Below are 23,204 nucleotides of genomic sequence, written 5' to 3' on the forward strand. Positions count from 1 at the left end.
AAATTAATAGCATAATAATGAAAAGTACATAAATCCATACTAATCACAACTGAATACATTTAATAATATTTCATATGAAATGTAGTCATCTTACCATCTTAAGGTATAATTTTAATTGAGAAACACTAATATATAAATCTTTGCAGGTACATAAAACTTATGAGTACATATATAGAAATAGAAGAAGAATCAGAAATATGAAAGTATTTTGATGCTTTTAGTTGGTAGATTTATGAAAATTTTCCTTCTTTACAAATTTTATTTTTATTATTGTCAGAATCTTTTTCTAGAAGAAAAATATGAATAACTTGTGTATTCATTCATTGAAATGATGATTTTAAAATGATCATATTAAATAATGACATAAATGAATTTTGAGTATCATATTTTTTTAATTAAGAAAGATAAACTATACTTTCTAGAAAACACTTTCACTCTCTTTTCCTCTCATCATTAGATTCAAAAAATATCTTTTCTAATGCTTGACACAGTAGGTGATCAGTATATATTTGTTGAACAAATCAAACTATATCAAACAAAATGTAAGATGTTATTTTTTAAGGAATCATATTTCCCTCCTGTGACAATTATTTTCCCTTCCTAGGCAGGTGTTCAGATTACTGAGAGTGGTAAATTCCATGTCAATGGTGAAGGCATGCTAACCATCTATGATGCAGGGCAAGCTGATCAAGGAAGATATGAATGTGTAGCTCGGAATTCATTTGGCTTTGTTGTGACCAACATGTTTCTCACAGTTGTAGGTAAGTGTGGCTCCTGATGCGACCTAGATAAATATCTTTGACAACTTCTACTTCTCATCCTAACTGATTTGTCTCACTACCGAAGTTTCCTTACATGTTTTTTTTTCTAGTCAAATGTATTGATATTAAATCAATGTTATTTTAAATTTTTAAATCTAAGTTTTAAATGTAAACTGTATTGAAAGGCATCAAACACCAAAACTATCAATGCCAAAAGTGAAAAAAATAGGAAGGATTCACAAATGTATATCACGTTTTTTTAGGAAATGAAAATTATAGAATGTAAGATACATTCATAGCTAAATAAAGTGGAGTCAGAGATTTAAGGATAAGTGGAATTTAACATGTATGAGTTACTCTGACATGGTATATTTGGTTCTACAGTAAAATTAAAAATCAATCAATCAAACTTCTAGGTAAGATTTGCCACTATAAGAATAAATATCTCAATATTTTGGAACATTTATAATTGGCCAACATATTTGGCATTGTTTACATTTTGTCATCTGTCGTTTAGTTGTAGCCTTCTGCTACTTGTTCATAAATGGTGACTGCTTTAAAAAATTGTCATAGTTTGGTCAGGAGTCAAGATGGCGGAGAAGTAGCAAGCTGAGACTGCTTCAGCTAGCCGGAGATCAGCTAGATAGCTTATCTAAAGATTGCAAACACCTGAAAATCCATCGGCAGATTGAGGAGAAGAAGAACAGCAATTCTGGAAACAGAAAAACAACCACTTTCTGAAAGGTAGGACCGGCGGAGAAGTGAATCCAAAGCGACGGGAAGATAGACCCCGGGGGGAGGGGCCGGCTCCCGGCAAGCGGCGGAGCAACCGCGCACAAAATCAGGACTTTTAAAAGTCTGTTCCGCTGAGGGACATCGCTCCAGAGGCTAAACCGGGGCGAAGCCCACGCGGGGTCAGCGTGGCCTCAGGTCCCGCAGGGTCACAGAAGGATCGGGGGTGTCTGAGTGTCGCAGAGCTTGCGGGTATTGGAACGGGAAAGCCGGCTACAGAGACAGAGCTGACAGTAAGCTCGCAGCTCGGTGTTACCTTGAACCGGTCGCAGGCTCGGTGAGCTCGGAGCGCGGCCGGAGGTCAGGCAGACGGGAGTAACTGGGCGCTGTTCTCTGAGGGCGCACTGAGGAGTGGGGCCCTGGGCTCTCGGCTCCTCCGGGCCGGAGACCAGGAGGCCGCCATTTGTATTCCTGTCCTCTGGAACTCTACGGAAAGCGCTCAGGGAACAAAAGCTCCTGAAAGCAAACCCAAGCGGATTACTCACCCCGGCCCCGGGTAAGGGCGGTGTAATTCCGCCTGGGGCAAGACACTTGAGAATCACTACAACAGGCCCCTCCCCCAGAAGATCAACAAGAAATCCAGCCGAGACCAAGTTCACCTACCAAGGAGTGCGGTTTCAATACCAAGGAGAGCAGCAGAATTCCAGAGGAGGAGAAAGCCAAGCACAGAACTCATGGCTTTTTTCCTGTGATTTTTTTTTTTTAGTCTTGCAGTTAATTTAATTTTTTCTTTTTCATTTTTTTTTTTTTTTTTTTTTTCTTTTTTCTCGCCTTCGGGTAAAATTTTTTTTTAACTGTTACCTTTTTCTTTTTTAACGATTTTTTTACTAGTTTATCTAATATATATATATATATATATATATATATATATTTACAGGTGTTTTTTTTCTTAGGTGTTTTTTTTTTTTTTTTTTTTAAATTCTTTTTTTTTTTTTTTTTTTCTTTTTCTTTTCTTTTTGTTTTTTTTTTTCTTTCTTCCTTTTTGAACCTCTTTTTATCCCCTTTCCCCCCACTCACGATTTTGGATCTCTTCTAATTTGGTTAAAGCATATTTTCCTGGGGTTGTTGCCACCCTTTTAGTATTTTACTTGCCCCTTCATTTACTCTTATCTGGACAAAATGACAAGACGTAAAAATTCAACACAAAAAAAAGAACAAGAGGCAGTACCGAAGGCTAGGGACCTAATCAATACAGACATCGGTAATATGTCAGATCTAGAGTTCAGAATGACAATTCTCAAGGTTCTAGCCGGGCTCGAAAAAGGCATGGAAGATATTAGAGAAACCCTCTCGAGAGATATAAAAGCCCTTTCTGGAGAAATAAAAGAACTAAAATCTAACCAAGGTGAAATCAAAAAAGCTATTAATGAGGTGCAATCAAAAATGGAGGCTCTAACTGCTAGGATAAATGAGGCAGAAAAAGAATTAGTGATATAGAAGACCAAATGACAGAGAATAAAGAAGCTGAGCAAAAGAGGGACAAACAGCTACTGGACCACGAGGGGAGAATTCGAGAGATAAGTGACACCATAAGACGAAACAACATTAGAATAATTGGGATTCCAGAAGAAGAAGAAAGTGAGAGGGGAGCAGAAGGTATACTGGAGAGAATTATTGGGGAGAATTTCCCCAATATGGCAAAGGGAACGAGCATCAAAATTCAGGAGGTTCAGAGAATGCCCCTCAAAATCAATAAGAATAGGCCCACACCCCGTCACCTAATAGTAAAATTTACAAGTCTCAACGACAAAGAGAAAATCCTGAAAGCAGCCCGGGAAAAGAAGTCTGTAACATACAATGGTAAAAATATTAGATTGGCAGCTGACTTGTCCACAGAGACCTGGCAGGCCAGAAAGAGCTGGCATGATATTTTCAGAGCACTAAACGAGAAAAACATGCAGCCAAGAATACTATATCCAGCTAGGCTATCATTGAAAATAGAAGGAGAGATTAAAAGCTTCCAGGACAAACAACAACTGAAAGAATTTGCAAATACCAAACCAGCTCTACAGGAAATATTGAAAGGGATCCTCTAAGCAAAGAGAGAGCCTACAAGTGGTAGATCAGAAAGGAACAGAGACCATATACAGTAACAGTCACCTTACAGGCAATACAATGGCACTAAATTCATATCTCTCAATAGTTACCCTGAATGTGAATGGGCTAAATGCCCCTGTCAAAAGACACAGGGTATCAGAATGGATAAAAAAACAAAACCCATCTATATGTTGCCTCCAAGAAACTCATTTTAAGTCCGAAGACACCTCCAGATTTAAAGTGAGGGGGTGGAAAAGAATTTACCATGCCAATGGACATCAGAAGAAAGCAGGAGTGGCAATCCTTATATCAGATCAATTAGATTTTAAGCCAAAGACTATAATAAGAGATGAGGAAGGACACTATATCATACTCAAAGGGTCTGTCCAACAAGAAGATTTAACAATTTTAAATATCTATGCCCCCAATGTGGGAGCAGCCAACTATATAAACCAATTAATAACAAAATCAAAGAAACACATCAACAATAATACAATGATAGTAGGGGACTTTAACACTCCCCTCACTGAAATGGACAGGTCATCCAAGCAAAAGATCAGCAAGGAAATAAAGGCCTTAAATGACACACTGGACCAGATGGACATCACAGATATATTCAGAATATTTCATCCCAAAGCAACAGAATACACATTCTTCTCTAGTGCACATGGAACATTCTCCAGAATAGATCACATCCTCGGTCCTAAATCAGGACTCAACCGGTATCAAAAGATTGGGATCATTCCCTGCATATTTTCAGACCACAATGCTCTAAAGCTAGAACTCAACCACAAAAGGAAGTTTGGAAAGAACCCAAATACATGGAGACTAAACAGTATCCTTCTAAAGAATGAATGGGTCAACCCGGGAAATTAAAGAAGAATTGAAAAAAATCATGGAAACAAATGATAATGAAAATACAACGGTTCAAAATCTGTGGGACACAACAAAGGCAGTCCTGAGAGGGAAAATATATAGCGGTACAAGCCTTTCTCAAGAAACAAGAAAGGTCTCAGGTACACAACCTAACCCTACACCTAAAGGAGCTGGAGAAAGAACAAGAAAGAAACCCTAAGCCCAGCAGGAGAAGAGAAATCATAAAGATCAGAGCAGAAATCAATGAAATAGAAACCAAAAAAAAACAATAGAACAAATCAACGAAACTAGGAGCTGGTTCTTTGAAAGAATTAATAAAATTGATAAACCCCTGGCCCGACTTATCAAAAAGAAAAGAGAAAGGACCCAAATAAATAAAATCATGAATGAAAGAGGAGAGATCACAACTAACACCAAAGAAATACAAACTATTATAAGAACATACTATGAGCAACTCTACGGCAATAAATTTGATAATCTGGAAGAAATGGATGCATTCCTAGAAACATATAAACTACCACAACTGAACCAGGAAGAAATAGAAAGCCTGAACAGACCCATAACCAGTAAGGAGATTGAAACAGTCATTAAAAATCTCCAAACAAACAAAAGCCCAGGGCCAGACGGCTTCCCGGGGGAATTCTACCAAACATTTAAAGAAGAACTAATTCCTATTCTCCTGAAACTGTTCCAAAAAATAGAAATGGAAGGAAAACTTCCAAACTCATTTTATGAGGCCAGCATCACCTTGATCCCAAAACCAGACAAGGATCCCACCAAAAAAGAGAGCTATAGACCGATATCCTTGATGAACACAGATGCGAAAATACTCAACAAAATACTAGCCAATAGGATTCAACAGTACATTAAAAAGATTATTCACCACGACCAAGTGGGATTTATTCCAGGGCTGCAAGGTTGGTTCAACATCCGCAAATCAGTCAATGTGATACAACACATCAATAAAAGAAAGAACAAGAACCATATGATACTCTCAATAGATGCTGAAAAAGCATTTGACAAAGTACAACATCCCTTCCTGATCAAAACTCTTCAAAGTGTAGGGATAGAGGGCACATACCTCAATATCATCAAAGCCATCTATGAAAAACCCACCGCAAATATCATTCTCAATGGAGAAAAACTGAAAGCTTTTCCGCTAAGGTCAGGAACACGGCAGGGATGTCCATTATCACCACTGCTATTCAACATCGTACTAGAGGTCCTAGCCTCAGCAATCAGACAACAAAAGGAAATTAAAGGCATCCAAATCGGCAAAGAAGAAGTCAAATTATCACTCTTCGCAGATGATATGATACTATATGTGGAAAACCCAAAAGACTCCACTCCAAAACTGCTAGAACTTATACAGGAATTCAGTAAAGTGTCAGGATATAAAATCAATGCACAGAAATCAGTTGCATTTCTCTACACCAACAGCAAGACAGAAGAAAGAGATATTAAGGAGTCAATCCCATTTACAATTGCATCCAAAACCATAAGATACCTAGGAATAAACCTAACCAAAGAGACACAGAATCTATACTCAGAAAACTATAAAGTACTCATGAAAGAAATTGAGGAAGACACAAAGAAATGGAAAAATGTTCCATGCTCCTGGATTGGAAGAATAAATATTGTGAAAATGTCTATGCTACCTAAAGCAATCTACACATTTAATGCAATTCCTATCAAAGTACCATCCATCTTTTTCAAAGAAATGGAACAAATAATTCTAAAATTTATATGGAACCAGAAAAGACCTCGAATAGCCAAAGGGATATTGAAAAAGAAAGCCAACGTTGGTGGCATCACAATTCCGGACTTCAAGCTCTATTACAAAGCTGTCATCATCAAGACAGCATGGTACTGGCACAAAAACAGACACATAGATCAATGGAACAGAATAGAGAGCCCAGAAATAGACCCTCAAATCTATGGTCATCTAATCTTCGACAAAGCAGGAAAGAATGTCCAATGGAAAAAAGACAGCCTTTTCAATAAATGGTGCTGGGAAAATTGGACAGCCACATGCAGAAAAATGAAATTGGACCATTTCCTTACACCACACACAAAAATAGACTCAAAATGGATGAAGGACCTCAATGTACGAAAGGAATCCATCAAAATCCTTGAGGAGAACACGGGCAGCAACCTCTTCGACCTCTGCCGCAGCAACATCTTCCTAGGAACAACGCAAAAGGCAAGGGAAGCAAGGGAAAAAATGAACTACTGGGATTTCATCAAGATCAAAAGCTTTTGCACAGCAAAGGAAACAGTTAACAAAATCAAAAGACAACTGACAGAATGGGAGAAGATATTTGCAAACGACATATCAGATAAAGGACTAGTGTCCAGAATCTATAAAGAACTTAGCAAACTCAACATCCAAAGAACAAATAATCCAATCAAGAAATGGGCAGAGGACATGAACAGACATTTCTGCAAAGAAGACATCCAGATGGCCAACAGACACATGAAAAAGTGCTCCATATCACTCGGCATCAGGGAAATACAAATCAAAACCACAATGAGATATCACCTCACACCAGTCAGAATGGCTAAAATCAACAAGTCAGGAAATGACAGATGCTGGCGAGGATGCGGAGAAAGGGGAACCCTCCTACACTGTTGGTGGGAATGCAAGCTGGTGCAGCCACTCTGGAAAACAGCATGGAGGTTCCTCAAAATGTTGAAAATAGAACTGCCCTATGACCCAGCAATTGCACTATTGGGTATTTACCCTAAAGATACAAATGTAGTGATCCAAAGGGACACATGCACCCGAATGTTTATAGCAGCAATGTCCACAATAGCCAAACTATGGAAAGAACCTAGATGTCCATCAACAGATGAATGGATCAAGAAGATGTGGTATATATACACAATGGAATACTATGCAGCCATCAAAAGAAATGAAATCTTGCCATTTGCAACAACATGGATGGAACTAGAGCGTATCATGCTTAGCGAAATAAGTCAAGCAGAGAAAGACAACTATCATATGATCTCCCTGATATGAGGAAGTGGTGATGCAACATGGAGGCTTAAGTGGGTAGAAGAATAAATGAAACAAGATGGGATTGGGAGGGAGACAAACCATAAGTGACTCTTAATCTCACAAAACAAACTGAGGGTTGCCGGGGGGAGGGGGTTTGGGAGAAGGGGGTGGGATTATGGACATTGGGGAGGGTATGTGATTTGGTGTGTGCTGTGAAGTGTGTAAACCTGGTGATTCACAGACCTGTACCCCTGGGGATAAAAATATATGTTTATAAAAAATTAAAAAAAAAAAAATGTAAAAAAAAAAAAAAAAAAAATTGTCATAGTTTTACAAAAAATAAAATGCTTTTTTTTTTCCCTTCAATCAATCAGTTTGTATTGGAAGTGAGAGAGTCTATTTGTGGGCAGATTCGAATGGAAAACTCAGCTGTGGATATGGGAATGGTCACTGGCTTTGATGATGGACTGGCATATTCTCCATGTGGGGAAAGAATTCAAGAAAAGCACAGCATGTGGGGACATGTGAATTGACATCAGGGTTCCTTTTCTTGTGGATGGGTTTAGGAGCTTCTGCCTTACTGACAATCAGCAGTTCAAGTAAATGAGTTCAGCTACAAGCATATGGAGTACTATTTTGGGCTTTGCCTGCTTTTTGGTTTCCTTAGAAATGGGCAGATTTCATAAATAGGGTTTTACAGATTTATTTCTTTCCTTTTAGTTTTTCCAGCTCTTACTGGTCTCTAAACCTATTGGGTAACTCTTCTCATTATAAATAGAGGCTTGGATAAAAATAGATTTATTTAATTAAGTCACATCCTTAAAGATGTCATTGCCTTCCCTTCATGTAGTACAATAGTTTCATCTTCTTACATCTGAAAATTCTCGGGAGAAATCAAACTTCCAAATACCCATTTGTCTGGGTATTTTATATAATGATATATTTTCATTAATGGTGCAGCCATCTTTATATATTTATTATACTGTATAGTAAAAAGTATTCTCTGTAGAATATTAGCCTTAAAATTATAACAATGTATCTAGTAACTAGCGAATATTTATTCTAGCAGGGTCAGAAATTCTTTATCACATAAAATTTCTTAAAGTTACAAAATCTTAGCTTTATTTGGTATCTGCTATGAGTTCATGTTTTTCCTGATTTAGAATCTATAATAGTTGTGTTTCTTTTTATAAATTTATAGAGCTCCTTTTCTACTGCTTAACTATTTATGAGATCAATGAAAAAATATTCTTGAGCATTTTGGAAAAAACTTATTATAAAATTTAAAATACTATCTTAGGTTCAAGAGATGCTAGAAATATTTACTACTAAACAAACACATATACAAACAAACAAATATTCTCTCTCTGCCTCTTATTCTCTCCATTTGTCTCTGTTTTGCTCTGCCACATACACACAGACTATAATTACAGTGGTCAATATTTTAGAACCTCCAACATAAGAATTTCATTGTGGTAAACTGAAATTTAACAATCCATTTTATATACACACATTAAAAGTAAAACATTCGATTAAAATGTATCAGTCACTCTATTACCAGATTTTAAAACACTGATAAGTAGCATTTACCAATATTCTACTCTATTGTATAGAGAGCAGAAAGTCAGGCTATAGAGATAAAGTAGTACAAAAGAAGCTATTCAGTCAAGAAGAAAATAATGTTTTTTGCTCTTGAAACATTTTTATAGCAATTTAAGGAGAAATTAATTTATATTTGTACCAAATACATTTTATGACATTAGAAATATTTTTTAAAGGTTTTATTTATTTATTTGACAGAGAGAGACACAGCGAGAGAGGGAACAGAAGCAGAGTGGGTGGGAGAGGGAGGAGCAGGCTTCCTGCTGAGCAGGGAGCCCTGATGTGGGGCTCTATCCCAGGACCCTGGGATCAGGACCTGAGCCTAAGGGCAGATGCTTAATAACTGAGCATATTTAGCCACATATCAGCATATCAGCATATCAACTGCCCCGATATTAGAAATATTTTTATAAAGAGAAGTAAAAATATGAAGATATAAATTTTAAATTTTTGAATACATTTAAGATTTAAGTGTGTGTGTATGTATGTGTGTTCACACAACCCAAATTGCAGTATAGGAGGAAGTGTGTCAATATAAAGTATCACTTATGGAACATTTTATGACTTAGACCCTTTCATTCACCAGTTATCCTAATTAAAAGGAAAAGACCATGCATTATAGGAGGATTTTCCAATCTTAATGCCCGAATTAAGCAGTGATGGAATGTTGTAACTATGCTCATTGTGTAAGAATTGATACAAACAGTATCATGCCTTGTGAGTTGCTATTCTGTACTGGGAATACAACTGCACAAAGTCATCTAAAAGAATAAAAATATACAATGACAATTTAAGGAAAATCTGGGATATATATATATATACATATGTATATGTATATACATATATATATATGTATATACATATATATATATGACTGAGCATATTTATATATATGCATATTTATATATATATATAGCATCAAATGCTATATATATATATATATATATATATATAGCATTTGAATGAGTGACACTCAAAGTAAGACATTTATAATAGCAAAAGTAAGAAGGGTTCCCACAAATTGTGATTTTTTTAAGGAGTTTTTTCCTTCATGGATGTAACAGATTTTTAATAGTTTTAATAAATTTTTACAAACCTTTAAGGCTGTTACGGTGTTTACTGGGAACCTATCCTTTGATGGTGTCCTCAAAATACTTTGTGTTGAGATAGTGGGAAAAATCCTGGGTTAAATCAGGAAACTTACCTTTATTGATCTCAGCCACTTTGGATACCTCACCCATAACTGGAATTAATTTTCTCGTTTCTTAAAAAAGGTGGAGCTGGACACTCAAGAGTCCTTCTTGGCATAGAAATTCTGTTTCTACAATAGCATTCAAATGTGCAACAGTTGTCAGGAAGTAGTTTAGAGCATGTCTATATGACAGAATGTTTACCAATGAGACATTGGAATAATATGTAGACTGGCTAAAAGTGAAATAGTGACACAGCATGGATTCAATGAGAGTTTTGGAGCACAAATACCACGTAAATACTGTTTGTAATGATATAAAAAATAAATCCAAACAATGTTGTCTTCTTTGAAATTCTGAGTTGGGTATCTAATTGTATGTTGAACATTTCATTTTTGGATAATCCACAGGTCTTCCGATTCCATAGATTAAAAACTGATCTTGAATGTATGCCAAATTGAACTCCTCATTTTCGCCTCAAGACCTTCTAACTTCCTGGCAGTCCTTAAATCAGACCGTGTTCTGTAAGGAGGAAGCCAGAAAGTTTTCTGATTTTTTCCTGCTCCCTCTTCCTTCTTTACCCTAACTGCCACGTCTCACCAGTTTTTCCTCCAAATATTGCTTCTTTTCCATTTCTCCATATAACCTCCTCTTTCATAGTTCAATCTATGGTCATTCTGCAATAACTTTCTAAATGATATTTCTGTTTAGAGTATTCTCTACTTTGACTATATTCTCAACCTGATAAATTATAAATGAGAATTAAGGCTACATTAGTTGGTTTTAAGTTAATGAGAACCTTTTCTATTATGTTAAGTAAATAACCTGTATTAAACAGATACTAATATTACTACTAAGAAAAAGTTAACATTTATTGGGCATTTACCACTTGTTCCAAGTGTTATTTTCAATTAACTTATTTGATGCTTTTGGGATCTAGTTATTTTTTTGAAATTCCGAATGAATAACTCACAGATTTTTTTACATTCTAATCCAGTTGTTATTGTCTAGATCAAACATCTGTTTCAAAACCATTGCAGTTGTTATACAATGAAATAACTATGAAGTATCAGAAAATTTTAATTGTGTTTACTCAAATATATCAATGAAATGAAATTGATACTAAATCATTTTTAATTGCTATTTAACTATATTTGTTTATTTACTTTGAATATGACATGAATTAATTTACATAATAATTAATAGTTATGTGACAATCTTGTTTACCTTGGCAAACTTTAATAATACAATGAATGGTGGAATATTTTTTAAATAACAGCATATACCTAGTATACATATACGTATGTTTATAATACCTTTAACCATATTTGATATATTTCCAATCCATTTATACATAAAATCTATATTGAACACATATGTCTATCCTGAGCTAAGCCACATTCAAAAAAAATATATTAAAAAAATAGCACTAAATTTTAAGAAGAGATTTTTAGTAGAGTTGTGTTTGGATAGTCATAAAATTATAAGGGAAGAGAATAATCAAAATAAAAGGCTCAATTCAATTATTAAGACCAAAAAAAAGTAGTGTCTTTCCTTTTCTGTCTCTGGAAAAAAAAACGGTGGAGCTTGCAAGACAGTGAACCCATTTACATATTCAATGATGCAAAATGATGAGTAAGGCAGCGTTATTGCTGTTCAAAGAAAATGATTTCACAAAGGCAGTTGTTCATATCCATTTATATGCTGTGGGAGTGTCTGGCTTCCTAGGAGAGCCCTCTCCAGGCTCAGTGGTTGGTCCGCTGTTCTCTTTAGTGGAAGATTTCATGTGGGAAGTCCTATTTGATTAATGATAGTTACCTTATCTGGCCACTTTCCTTCAGGAGGGTTGGGGAGATAAAGAATACTCAGTTGTGAAAGAAACTCTTTCATTGAGGTCTAGGTATTTTGTGAGAGTGAGGGCGGGGGTGCGGTTGTTCTGCTTGGAAGTCCCTCCTCAGACGCCACCTAGTCCCTCCCTGACTCCTATTCTCTCCCATCTAGGCTGTGCTCCGACAGAGTGGGCACACAGGAGTTGGTGGGTCATTACACCTAAAGGCCCCCTTCCTGAAAGGACTCAAATTTATCTTTTGACTTTATCTGCCTTGGAGGTGATAGAGTCTCATAGATGTTCACCAGGAACTTGCTTAATTTCATAACACTACTGAGGCTTTTTCTCCTTTTTTAACCCCAAGACTTAAAAGAAAATGATCTAGTTCTTCCTCCTTCTCTAGAAGATTTTGCATAAAAAAATAGAGAATATACTCAGAGTTTTCTGATCATTCTATCCCTACAACATTAATTGAGGTAGTTTTTAAGACATAAAATATTAACAGTGTTGTTTGATTCTAAATGTGCCCCAATAAACTGAATTCACTTTGCATAATACAGTGCTCTTCTGGAAACATTTATGGTAATCTGTTTGCAATTTGTACCACAACAACTAAAACAATACTGAGACCGAATGAATAATAAAGAGTTTAGTTTTATTTTATCATAAAACTATGAAACCTTAAAAAATTCATAATTGAAATGACATAAGTGAGAAAGAGTTCTTGTTACCACAAGTATTTTCTGTGTGAACATATTACATATTTAATGTACTTTTAATAATCTGTGAACAAACAACTTTATGGTTTTCTATTTATGCACATCAAAATTTAATTATTTCAAACAAGTTTACATGTTCTGCCACCTTTCTTGCTATTTTCCTTTTCTTTTCACATCTCCACACGTGTTGGTTTCTTATTAATAAAGAGAAAAAGCAGGTCAGGCTGAACAAATGACAACACAGCAGCAATCAATAATTATGTGAAGATATGGATTACTTATGGGATTAGAACATAACAGTCACTGAAAGGCAACTTATATTTGCATTGTGACATGACGTTTTCAAAGAACTTTACATGTCTTTTTTATTTAATAATCATATTTGGCCCAACTATATGTTTGGCTCAACTGTATGTTGAAGAAGTCTTATTATTTCCACTCTATGAATGAGTTGGAAGATGAAGAACAGGTGTTGTAAAAAGACTTATGCTTGTAAATTTTATACAACCATAATAGCAAAACTATTTTATGAACAGAATAAAAGCAAAATTATAAAACAAATAAAATTCAGATGAACATGTTAATTGATGCTTTCCCAAAATTTAAATATCCCTTCCAAGTTCTGTCTGCCACAGTGAACAGCCTTTTGAGTTTTGGCTGGTATTGTCAGCTATGTGATAACTCAGTCCTACATGCAAGCTTTGATAGAGCCCTGATTGTATTTTATTCACACAGTTGCAGGGGTCCAATGACAGTAATTGTCATGAATAAGAACACATCATTGATGCCACTCTCTACACTTGAAGTTCACAAGTGAAGGACTGAAAGGGAAACAATAGAGAAAAGGCTAACATCATAGGCCAGCACAGATTGATTGGATTGATCTCATTTCCTTTATTTCCAAGTAAAAGTAACAAATTCAGTAGGCTCATTCTTACTGACTTGTTTTGAACTATCACGAGGCATATCATGTAAGGTATATTGAAAATACTAGGTATTCTCATAGTCATTGCAATTATATTGAATGCTTAATCGATTGATTAATTAATCCATCTCCTTATAAGCCAATACCCTACTCCCATCATGCTCATTATGTCATGTAACAGCTATAATGCATTTATTATATTTATAAATATTAATATTCATTACATAAATAAATATTTTATTTAGTAAAATGATTTAATTAAATTCTTTTATTCTTTCAGCTTTCTAATTTTTACATTAAGTACTCTTTTTTTAGTATCCATGCATGTGTCGTCCCACCAATTCTAACTGCTGCATGATATTTCATACTGTAAATCCACCACATTTTTTTTCTCACCCACACTTCCATTGCTGACAATTTTCCCTAATTCCTTTCATACAAAGTTGCAATTAACATTCTCATTTTTTGCCCTTTATGGATTTGTATCAGAATTTCTCTAGATATATCTGTAGGAATCAAATTGCTGGGTGAGAGGGTGTCCACATGTCATTTTATTAAGTAAAAACAAAATAAAAAATATGCCTAACCCTAAACAAAATCTTGGAAATAAGAGCATCAGTTCTACATTCTCACAAGGGGTGTGTCCACTCACCCCTCCTAAAACTTGGCAGTAATAAGGTTTTTTATTTTGCTAGAATAAGCATAAGATAGAAGTTTATTGATATTTTAAATTTTATTTCTGAGGTTTTAAGTGGTTTTCAACATCTGTCATATACTTAATAACTTTGGGGGTTTCTTCTTTTATAATGTGCATGTATATATTTTTTCTTGGTGCATTACAGGAATTCCTTGAATGAAATAGAATATTATTTCTATTTAGAAATATAGAAATTACAAACATGTTACCTATTATGTTATTTATCTATGACCTCTTTACCTTTTTTACTTATGTCTTCCCTTGAATAGAAATTATCAATTTCATTTAATTAAATTAATCAATTTATCTTTGCTTTCTTTCAAGTATCTTTAGCTAATGTATAGTTAATACCACGTTATTTTTGAATTATAAAATGTAAAACTGACCTTCCAGAGCTTTAACATTGTGGTCATGATAAAGACTAAATTGAACTGACAGTATAGCCTCTAACTCATAATTACTGCCTATAATCTAGTTTATCAAGAATGTCTTTGAGCAGAGACCTTGATTTTACTGGTTTTCTTATAATATCTGCATCACTGCTACTTTTTCTTAAAAATTTTTATGTTGGCGATCTTTTAGAACAATTAACAATCTAGTATGTATACATTATCACAATATAAAGGAATTTTTTTGTAACAACCAGATGTGGAATGCTATTTGCATTCATCTACTGCAAAATACATGAGCATATATATATATATATATATATATATACACACATACATACATATATATATACACTTATCTACTTATATACATATAAATGCACATATGTAATATTTCAACATTATATTATACTATATAATATGTTATATAAGTGACAATATGTAATCCACACGCCTTCCTATTTTTTTTTTCAGATTTTATTTATTTATTTGACAGAGAGAGATGACAAGCAGGCAGAGAGGCAGGCAGAGAGGCAGGCAGTGAGAGAGGATTTGGGGCTCGATCCCAGGACCCTGGGATCATAACCTGAGCCGAAGACAGTGGCTTAACCCACTGAGCCACCCAGGCGTCCCATGCCTTCCTACTTTTATTTAAAGTTTTCATTTTGTTATATCTCCTTTTTGACATTATTTTCAGATTCAGTTTTCGGGGCTATACTTACTCTTGTGTTCAATATTCAACAGTGCTAAGGAAGTATTACCATAAATTCTTTAAGTATTATAAAAAATGAATCAAATAATATGGATATGCTTAATTATTTTTCTTATATGGGTCTTTAATGTCCATGATCATTTTTAATAACATTTTCTTTCTTTACCTTAAATTTCTTAAACCATTACCTGGAGAAGATTTAATATGTTGAAGATTATCAACTCCACAAAGCTTTCTTTGTCTATAATATTCAACTTGATAGAATTCTCACACACTGAAGAGCTATAGAAACAACATGAATTATTTTTCACTGAAATATTACTGAGAGTTCAATTCTTGCTTTAAGAAATCTCCATAGGGATGTGATAATATTTACTTCAATTTAATGTTTAACATTAAAGCAAGGTGGCTGAAGAGATAGGCATTTCATACCTTTCTGAAGATGACAAATTACTAACAGAGTTGAATCCCATTTGAATCAGTGTTGTAAAAAAGGAAATATTTCACATAGTTTTACTAGATTTTTGGAATGCTTTAGTTCCCTAAATAATGCTGTTACTGTTGCTGGAAGCTTTGGTTCAGGATAATTACCTACTCTTCTGCAATGGACAGTATCATGTGGACACTGTATAACATTTTTATTGTCTTGGATGTTTCTGTAATGCCATTTATATGAGATCATTCCTAACTTCAAGGTTTGTTTGATACTTTTAATCATGGAATTGATTTTCAAAGCAATACAGGGTAGACAAGCTGGCGATGACTTTGTTGAATCATCCATTCTTGATGCTGTACAGAGGGTTGACAGTGCAATTAACTCCACACGAAGACATTTGTTTTCACAGTAAGAATTTATTTTATTTTGATTACAAAATTGTTTTCACTTCAGTCCTACTTGGTTTTTATAATCTCCATAAATCACAGCAAGCATCGTGCATAAGATTGCCAAAAGCGTGTCTTTTCTTCAGTCTGTGTGTGGGTTATCACCCTCTGGGCTCTCCACCACTGCCAGCTCAGTCTCAGAGAAAATTAAACTTGTTCCCCATAGAATCTAAATGTCATAAATCTACATTGCAGATCCACTCTATGTTGTCCCATGATAGGTATCAGGTAATGGGTTCTGTTAGGTCAGGGTCCACCAGGGCCAGACCCAGTGCTCCTGGCACTCCAGGAATTGAAAGTGTTCATCAATTTGATCACATCTGGTCATAAACTGATAGATCACAGGTGAAAGTTTTGCTTAGGATATGTAGTATTTTGGTTATTTTAATTTGAATCAGAATATATTTAGTGTAGTGAAGCCTTCAGGTTCTATAAAGTCCCCATCAGTTCTGATGGAGGTATATGGGATGCTTTGCATCATCTGACATATTAGAAAACATGACTATTGTCTTCAAAGTCAAATAAAATATATACCCAGCCTTTGCAGCTGTTGGTCTAAAAGAATACCTTATAATGCCATAATCAAGTATAGCTCTGTTCCCCGCATACCCACAAACAGCATGGCTTGCTGATCATGGACTTGTGTTCTGGAGCCACACACCTTATTTATATTCTTATTGTGATTCCTCACTACATCACTTCCTATCTGGGTGACCTTGGGCAAGTAATTAAGCATCTTAGTACCTCACACTTCTTGCCTATAAAATGGGGATAATGACGGAATCTGTTTCATGGACGTGCTAGGAAGACTGAATAATACAGATAAAGTGTCTCAGCAGTGTCTGCCATATAGAAAGGGCTTACTCTAAGTGAGCATTAATATCGTTACTATTGTTCTATGATCAAAGTTATGATTTCAGATGTAGAGGACCAGACATACTTTAGCTGACCAAAAGATCTAAAATGATTTCACATTCTTAGTGACTAATACTCTTTTCACTTATTTAGTTCAATTCTTCAATGCATATAAACCACTACTGGTGCTGGTTGGTAGGTTCGGTACGTGGAATATAAAAATGAATAAAGCACCATCGCATTCCTGACAGAGTCCTTCTATAGTAGAAGAGACAATATGTCAACAATTTAAGTATATCTAGTTGTGTATGTAAGAGATGTGTATGAGCATACAGAAGTAATTGAGAAAGTGGTAACTTGTCAGACTTACCAGGAAGATTCATGGCGAGGGCAATGGTTGTGCAGGGTTGTTTTTTTTTTTTTTTTAGATTTTATTTATTTATCAGCGAGAGAGGGCGAGAGAGCAAGCACAGGCAGACAGAATGGCAGGCAGAGGCAGAGGGAGAAGCAGCCTCCCCACCGAGCAAGGAGCCCGATGCGGGACTCGATCCCAGGACGCTGGGATCATGACCCGAGCTGAAGGCAGCTGCTTAACCAACTGAGCCACCCAGGCGTCCCGTGCAGGGTTTTAAATGTAAACAGGAATTTCCAGGAAGTTACATTTGAGGAAAGAGAAGACAGACAGTACCAACACCCAGAAACTGTGTTTTGGTGTATTGCACACTGTTTCAGAGGGTTTACTGAGCCCCCTAGGACATACGTGTGGAAACCAAGTTTATAACTTTCACCATAGATGTTGCTTTTTCCAAAAAAAAAAAAAAATGTTCCTTAAATCATTGATTCATTAAAAACAGATTTTTTGAGTTCAGCACTGTCACTGGCATTTGGGATTCATTCATTAACAAAATAGGAAAAGAACTCTCTGTTCCCCCTGTGAAGCTTATTTTCTGGTGGTGAAGCTTTTCTTCTTCTTGATTGTTTGGGAACTATATTCTTAAATGCACATGGATTCTGCAGTTTTGCCTTATGAACAGTAACGTCTCTTGTCATTTGCAGAAAACCTCGCACCCCTGGTGATCTGCTGGCTCGGTTTCGTTATCCACATGACCCATTTACTGTGGAGACAGCAAGAGCTGGGGAGATTTTTGAGCACACACTTCTGCTGATCCAGGAACATGTGAAGCAGGGGCTCACTGTTGATTTGGAGGGCAGAGGTCAGCTTCTCGGAGGTGTTTCTTTCGTTCTTAGCTTATGTTCATTTGCAAAACTGACCAAAACCCTCAGTTTTTAATCTTCAAAACACCATGTGAGGTAGACATTAATTTACCACTTTGCCAAATGAATGCAGATATTTCCTGTAAGAACTGTAATTCAAAAGAAAAGATGATAAATAGATATTCAAACCTGTCAACTTCTATCAGCTATATATGTCTAGTAAATTTAGGGAGCCCATTTTAGGTGAACTTACTTTTGGAATCTGAAAGATATTACTCCTTCCTATGAAAAAAGCTTTATTCCCAGGGTAATGGTCCTCTCCTTGTTACTGGAATCACCTAAATCATTCAGTGAATTTATTTGAATTCCTTTCTCTACCTATAACATATCTATCCTTCCCAATCGTTTTTGTTGTTGCTGTACTAAAGTTCTCTTGTATTTTTTTTCTAAAACCAGACCTTTATTTAGTAAATGTTAAATGAGAGTGATGTAGAAATCTTTCTGATTTTCTAAGTCTTTCTTTTTAAAGTGAAGTAAAAATGTGATCCTTTGCTATACACTATTTGTTCTGTAAGCACAACAGCAACTTCTAGAGGTTTCTTTACTCCCCTTCAGAAAATAAACCAAGATGCTGTGCACAAGTACCTTTCTGTGCTTGGCTCACTCCTATACAATTACTTAAAAAGCTGTATTTAATAGCTCCCATTGATCCATTGTGTCTTGGGGTTCAGAGTTTCCTTAACTAAAACATCCAAGTGAAATTTTCATTTAGTCCATATTAGCACTTGAATCAAAGTTCTAGCTGTTTAATTCCAAGTCTTGGAATTTTCAAGATTAACAGTCTAAATTCATAACTAGAGAATAAGCAATCAATATCTATAGAAATTTAGGTTTGCTAAAATATGCATGTTCATTACCAAACTGAGTATATATTCTGATCTAAAATATTAAAGAATTTTTACAAAATATTCTCAAGAAAAAAAGCATTACGTTGTTCTATCTCTCTTTTATTATTCGTAAAGTTAAAGACACCCCCCCCCCGCTCCAGGATCAGTTTACCCTAAAAGTGAAGCCAGGATCCATGTCTTTATATACAGGAAGATTATTGCATCTATCCAAGATTAAGATATCTCAGGGTCCAGCCAGAGACCAGCTTACACAGCAAAAGGACAAATGGTCCTGGTATCATTAGCCAGTTTCTGATGATTAAGTAGGGATAATAATTCTTAGCAAATAGGATTTAGTGAATAGTCTTTGAGGATTTAAGATTATGCTGCAATTTTAAGCTCTGTTAAAAGATTGGCTCCAAAACGTCTCCAGGTTATATTGCACATTCCCAGGGGAATGACAGCTTGTGGTAGTTTAAAAGTTACTGCTAAATTCCTTTTTATCAACTATCACGCAGGTTAATATTCATACCATTCATGCTAGCAAGTCTTAGATCCTGTCTTCCAGGAGAATAAAACCTGAAAGAAAGAAATCGGAAGTGGAAAAAACAATATTACAATCTCGTGATGAGAGCTTACCAAACCCTTACCAATATTGTATTGGTAAAGTCACAGAATTAAGAGTTTGATGGGAATTGGGACATGTCTCTCCTTTTCTGTTCGTTCTAGCCATTAGTGTCTCGTCATAAGAGAGGCATCGCTAAGTACCCCCCCCCATTTTTATTAGAACTTTCTGTTTTGTCCTAATGGATGTAGGAAAGATTTCTGCCTGCCTAGAATGGCCCATCCCTAGGGCACCTTGGGTTGAGGTCTCCCTCTCGCTCCTCCTCAAGGACAGCTCTCTTCATCGCCTCTGCGGCTCTGTTTCAGAATTCCGCTACAATGACTTGGTGTCCCCGCACTACCTCAGCCTCATCGCCAACTTATCTGGATGTACAGCCCACAGGCAGGTGCCCAACTGCTCTGACATGTGTTTCCATCAGAAGTACCGAGCCCAGGATGGGACGTGCAACAACCTGCAGCACCCCACGTGGGGTGCCTCCCTGACTGCCTTTGAGCGCATCCTGAAGCCTGCCTACGAGAACGGCTTCAACGTGCCACGTGGGGTCGGCCGTCACACCCTGTCGGGCCGGCTTCCGCTCCCACCGCCCAGGCTGGTCTCCACAGAGCTGGTGGCTACGGCCACTGTCACCCCTGACCATCAATACACACACATGCTCATGCAGTGGGGCCAATTTTTAGACCATGATCTGGACCACACAGTGCCTGCGTTGAGCACATCTCGCTTCTCTGACGGGCGGCTGTGTAGCTCGGAGTGTACGAATGATCCGCCTTGCTTCCCCATCATCATTCCCGACTCTGATCCCCGAGGGACTGGAGCGCCATGCATGTTCTTTGCACGCTCTAGCCCTGTGTGTGGCAGCGGCATGACCTCCTTGGTGATGAATTCAGTCTACGCGAGAGAACAGATTAACCAGCTCACAGCATATATAGATGCCTCTAATATCTATGGGAGTTCAGAGCGGGAATCTCAAATTCTGCGAGACTACTCAGAGCCCCGGGGACTCCTGAGGACAGGCTTGCCATGGGTCCCATCCGGAAAGCCCTTACTGCCCTTTTCCTCGGGCCCACCCACTGAGTGCACAAGGCCAGAGCAGGACAGCCGCAGCCCCTGTTTCCTGGCCGGGGACCACAGGGCAAACGAGCAGCTGGCCCTCACAGCCATGCACACCTTGTGGTTTCGGGAACACAACAGGGTCGTCACGGAGCTGTCTGCCCTGAATCCCCACTGGGACGGAGACACCCTTTATCATGAAGCAAGGAAGATTGTAGGTGCTCAGCTGCAGCACATTACCTACAGCCACTGGCTGCCCAAGATTCTGGGGGAACCTGGCATGAAGATGCTGCAGGATTACCAGGGCTACAACCCCAATGTGAATGCAGGGATCATTAACTCTTTTGCTACTGCAGCCTTCAGATTTGGTCACACGTTAATCAATCCTATTCTTTATCGACTGAATGACACCTTCGGAGAAATCCCTGAAGGCCACCTTCCACTCCATAAAGCTTTCTTTTCACCCTCCAGAATAATCGAGGAAGGTGGGATAGATCCACTCCTTCGAGGATTATTTGGTGTGGCCGCTAAATTGCGGGTGCCTTCCCAGCTGCTCAGTGTAGAGCTAACAGAGAAGCTGTTCTCCATGGCCCACTCTGTAGCGCTGGATTTGGCTGCCACCAACATTCAAAGGGGGCGAGACCACGGGATCCCTCCCTATGCTGACTTCAGAGTTTTCTGCAATTTGACATCTGTTGAAAATTTTGAGGATCTTCAAAATGAGATTAAAGATTCAGAGATTCGACAAAAACTGAAAAAGTAAGTGTGCAAATGTTGCTTAGATTTATATGTTTCCTCCGAGAGGGAGAAGTGTTAAAGGACATTTTGTATGGATGGATTTGGTTGCCTGGGGATGTTAACTGCAGAGCCTTTAATGATTGTTATTGTGGCAAAAGTCAAATACTAAAGGAAGGATTTCTAGAGACTAAGCAGTAAACCCCTCTGTCTACCCACTTCCTTTGTAAGTGTAAATATTGCTGCCTCCCTGCTAGTACTTGCTAGTACATTTCAACTAGAAGAGGTGGGCTGGTCTCCTGCATTCCTGTTGGGTGGTAATCCAGTCAAGGCCTTTTTATTGATGCAGTAAGGTCTAAAGTTCGAATGTAAAGCCTTATAATAAGTCCATCACATTTGCTTTTTTAGGCAGAGCAAAGTAGGGAAATCAAAACATAAATTAGTTTTTGTCGAACAAATAATCTAAATTTATCATCAGAATGTAAGTCGAGGTTTATTTACTACATCATTAGTGCCTTTCAGTAAAGTATTAATATTATGTTCTCTACATGTGAGATTCAAATTTCTTTTTCGCTTACAAGTATGGGACATTTCCAGTAAACAACTCCAACTGCTCCTCATGCTTACCCTCCTTCATCCTCCAGAATATTAAGAAAAAAAAAATTAAAGAAATATTTTATTAAGAAGTTTTGTCTGTAATTGGCTAAATATAAAAGATTAACATGCTTACTGATAGCTTATGGTATATTAATCTGAAATCTTTCATAGAAGCTTAAAATTGCAAATTATGGTGCTAATTGTCAAGATTAGGCCCTTTCTTGTAATATTAAGGTTATTTTTTTATGCCGCTAGAATTTATTTCATACTTATGTAGAATATTAGACTAAGAAAATGTGTAATATATGTAGAAAATATCAGAGCATCATGCAGATTGAATTTGTAATCACATTGACTTTGGATTCATAGAGACCTGGTTTAAATCTCTATTCCATCATCTATTAGTGATGAGAGCTTGTGAAAAGTATTTGAACAGTTTTAAATCTCAGAATACATATAAAATGAGAAAACACTACCTCCTTGTCGGAGTTGTTCAAAGGTGAAACTATATAGAATGTATCAGATGCCTAGTTCAGTTCTAGTGCATCATAGGTGATCAATAAGTCTTACCTGTGGATAGATTTATTGTAACATTATCATTTCAGTTGACAGCATCATTATTAGATTGCACATGTGCTCTGATCCAGCCCTGTGCTAAGCACGGAGACCCTAGATGAAAGAAATAGCTTTCTGGAGAGCCAGGCAACATGCAGGGAGCTGGCTGTAATTGGTGTGAAAAAGACTGTCATAGAGATGGGAATTGAATGTTATGGAAACACAGAGCTGAGAAATGGAAAGTATGTGTGTAAGAGTCACCCAAGCTACTGAT

General features: G+C 36.7%; 1 protein-coding gene across 2 annotated transcripts in view; it reads left to right on the forward strand.

Annotated features, from left to right (window-relative positions):
• PXDNL (peroxidasin like) overlaps positions 1–23,204 on the forward strand; it is a 522,967-nt gene that overhangs the window by 392,085 nt on the left and 107,678 nt on the right. For both annotated transcript variants that reach the window (XM_045075802.1, XM_013048441.2), the window contains 4 exons: positions 605–761; positions 16,265–16,373; positions 18,323–18,480; positions 20,299–21,802. In XM_045075802.1, the coding sequence (XP_044931737.1) occupies positions 605–761; positions 16,265–16,373; positions 18,323–18,480; positions 20,299–21,802 (1,928 nt within the window). The remainder of the gene's footprint in view (positions 1–604; positions 762–16,264; positions 16,374–18,322; positions 18,481–20,298; positions 21,803–23,204) is intronic.

This window comes from Mustela putorius, unplaced genomic scaffold (assembly GCF_011764305.1).
Source record: "Mustela putorius furo isolate JIRA1106 unplaced genomic scaffold, ASM1176430v1.1 tig00000151_pilon_pilon_pilon, whole genome shotgun sequence".
NCBI lineage: Eukaryota > Metazoa > Chordata > Mammalia > Carnivora > Mustelidae > Mustela > Mustela putorius.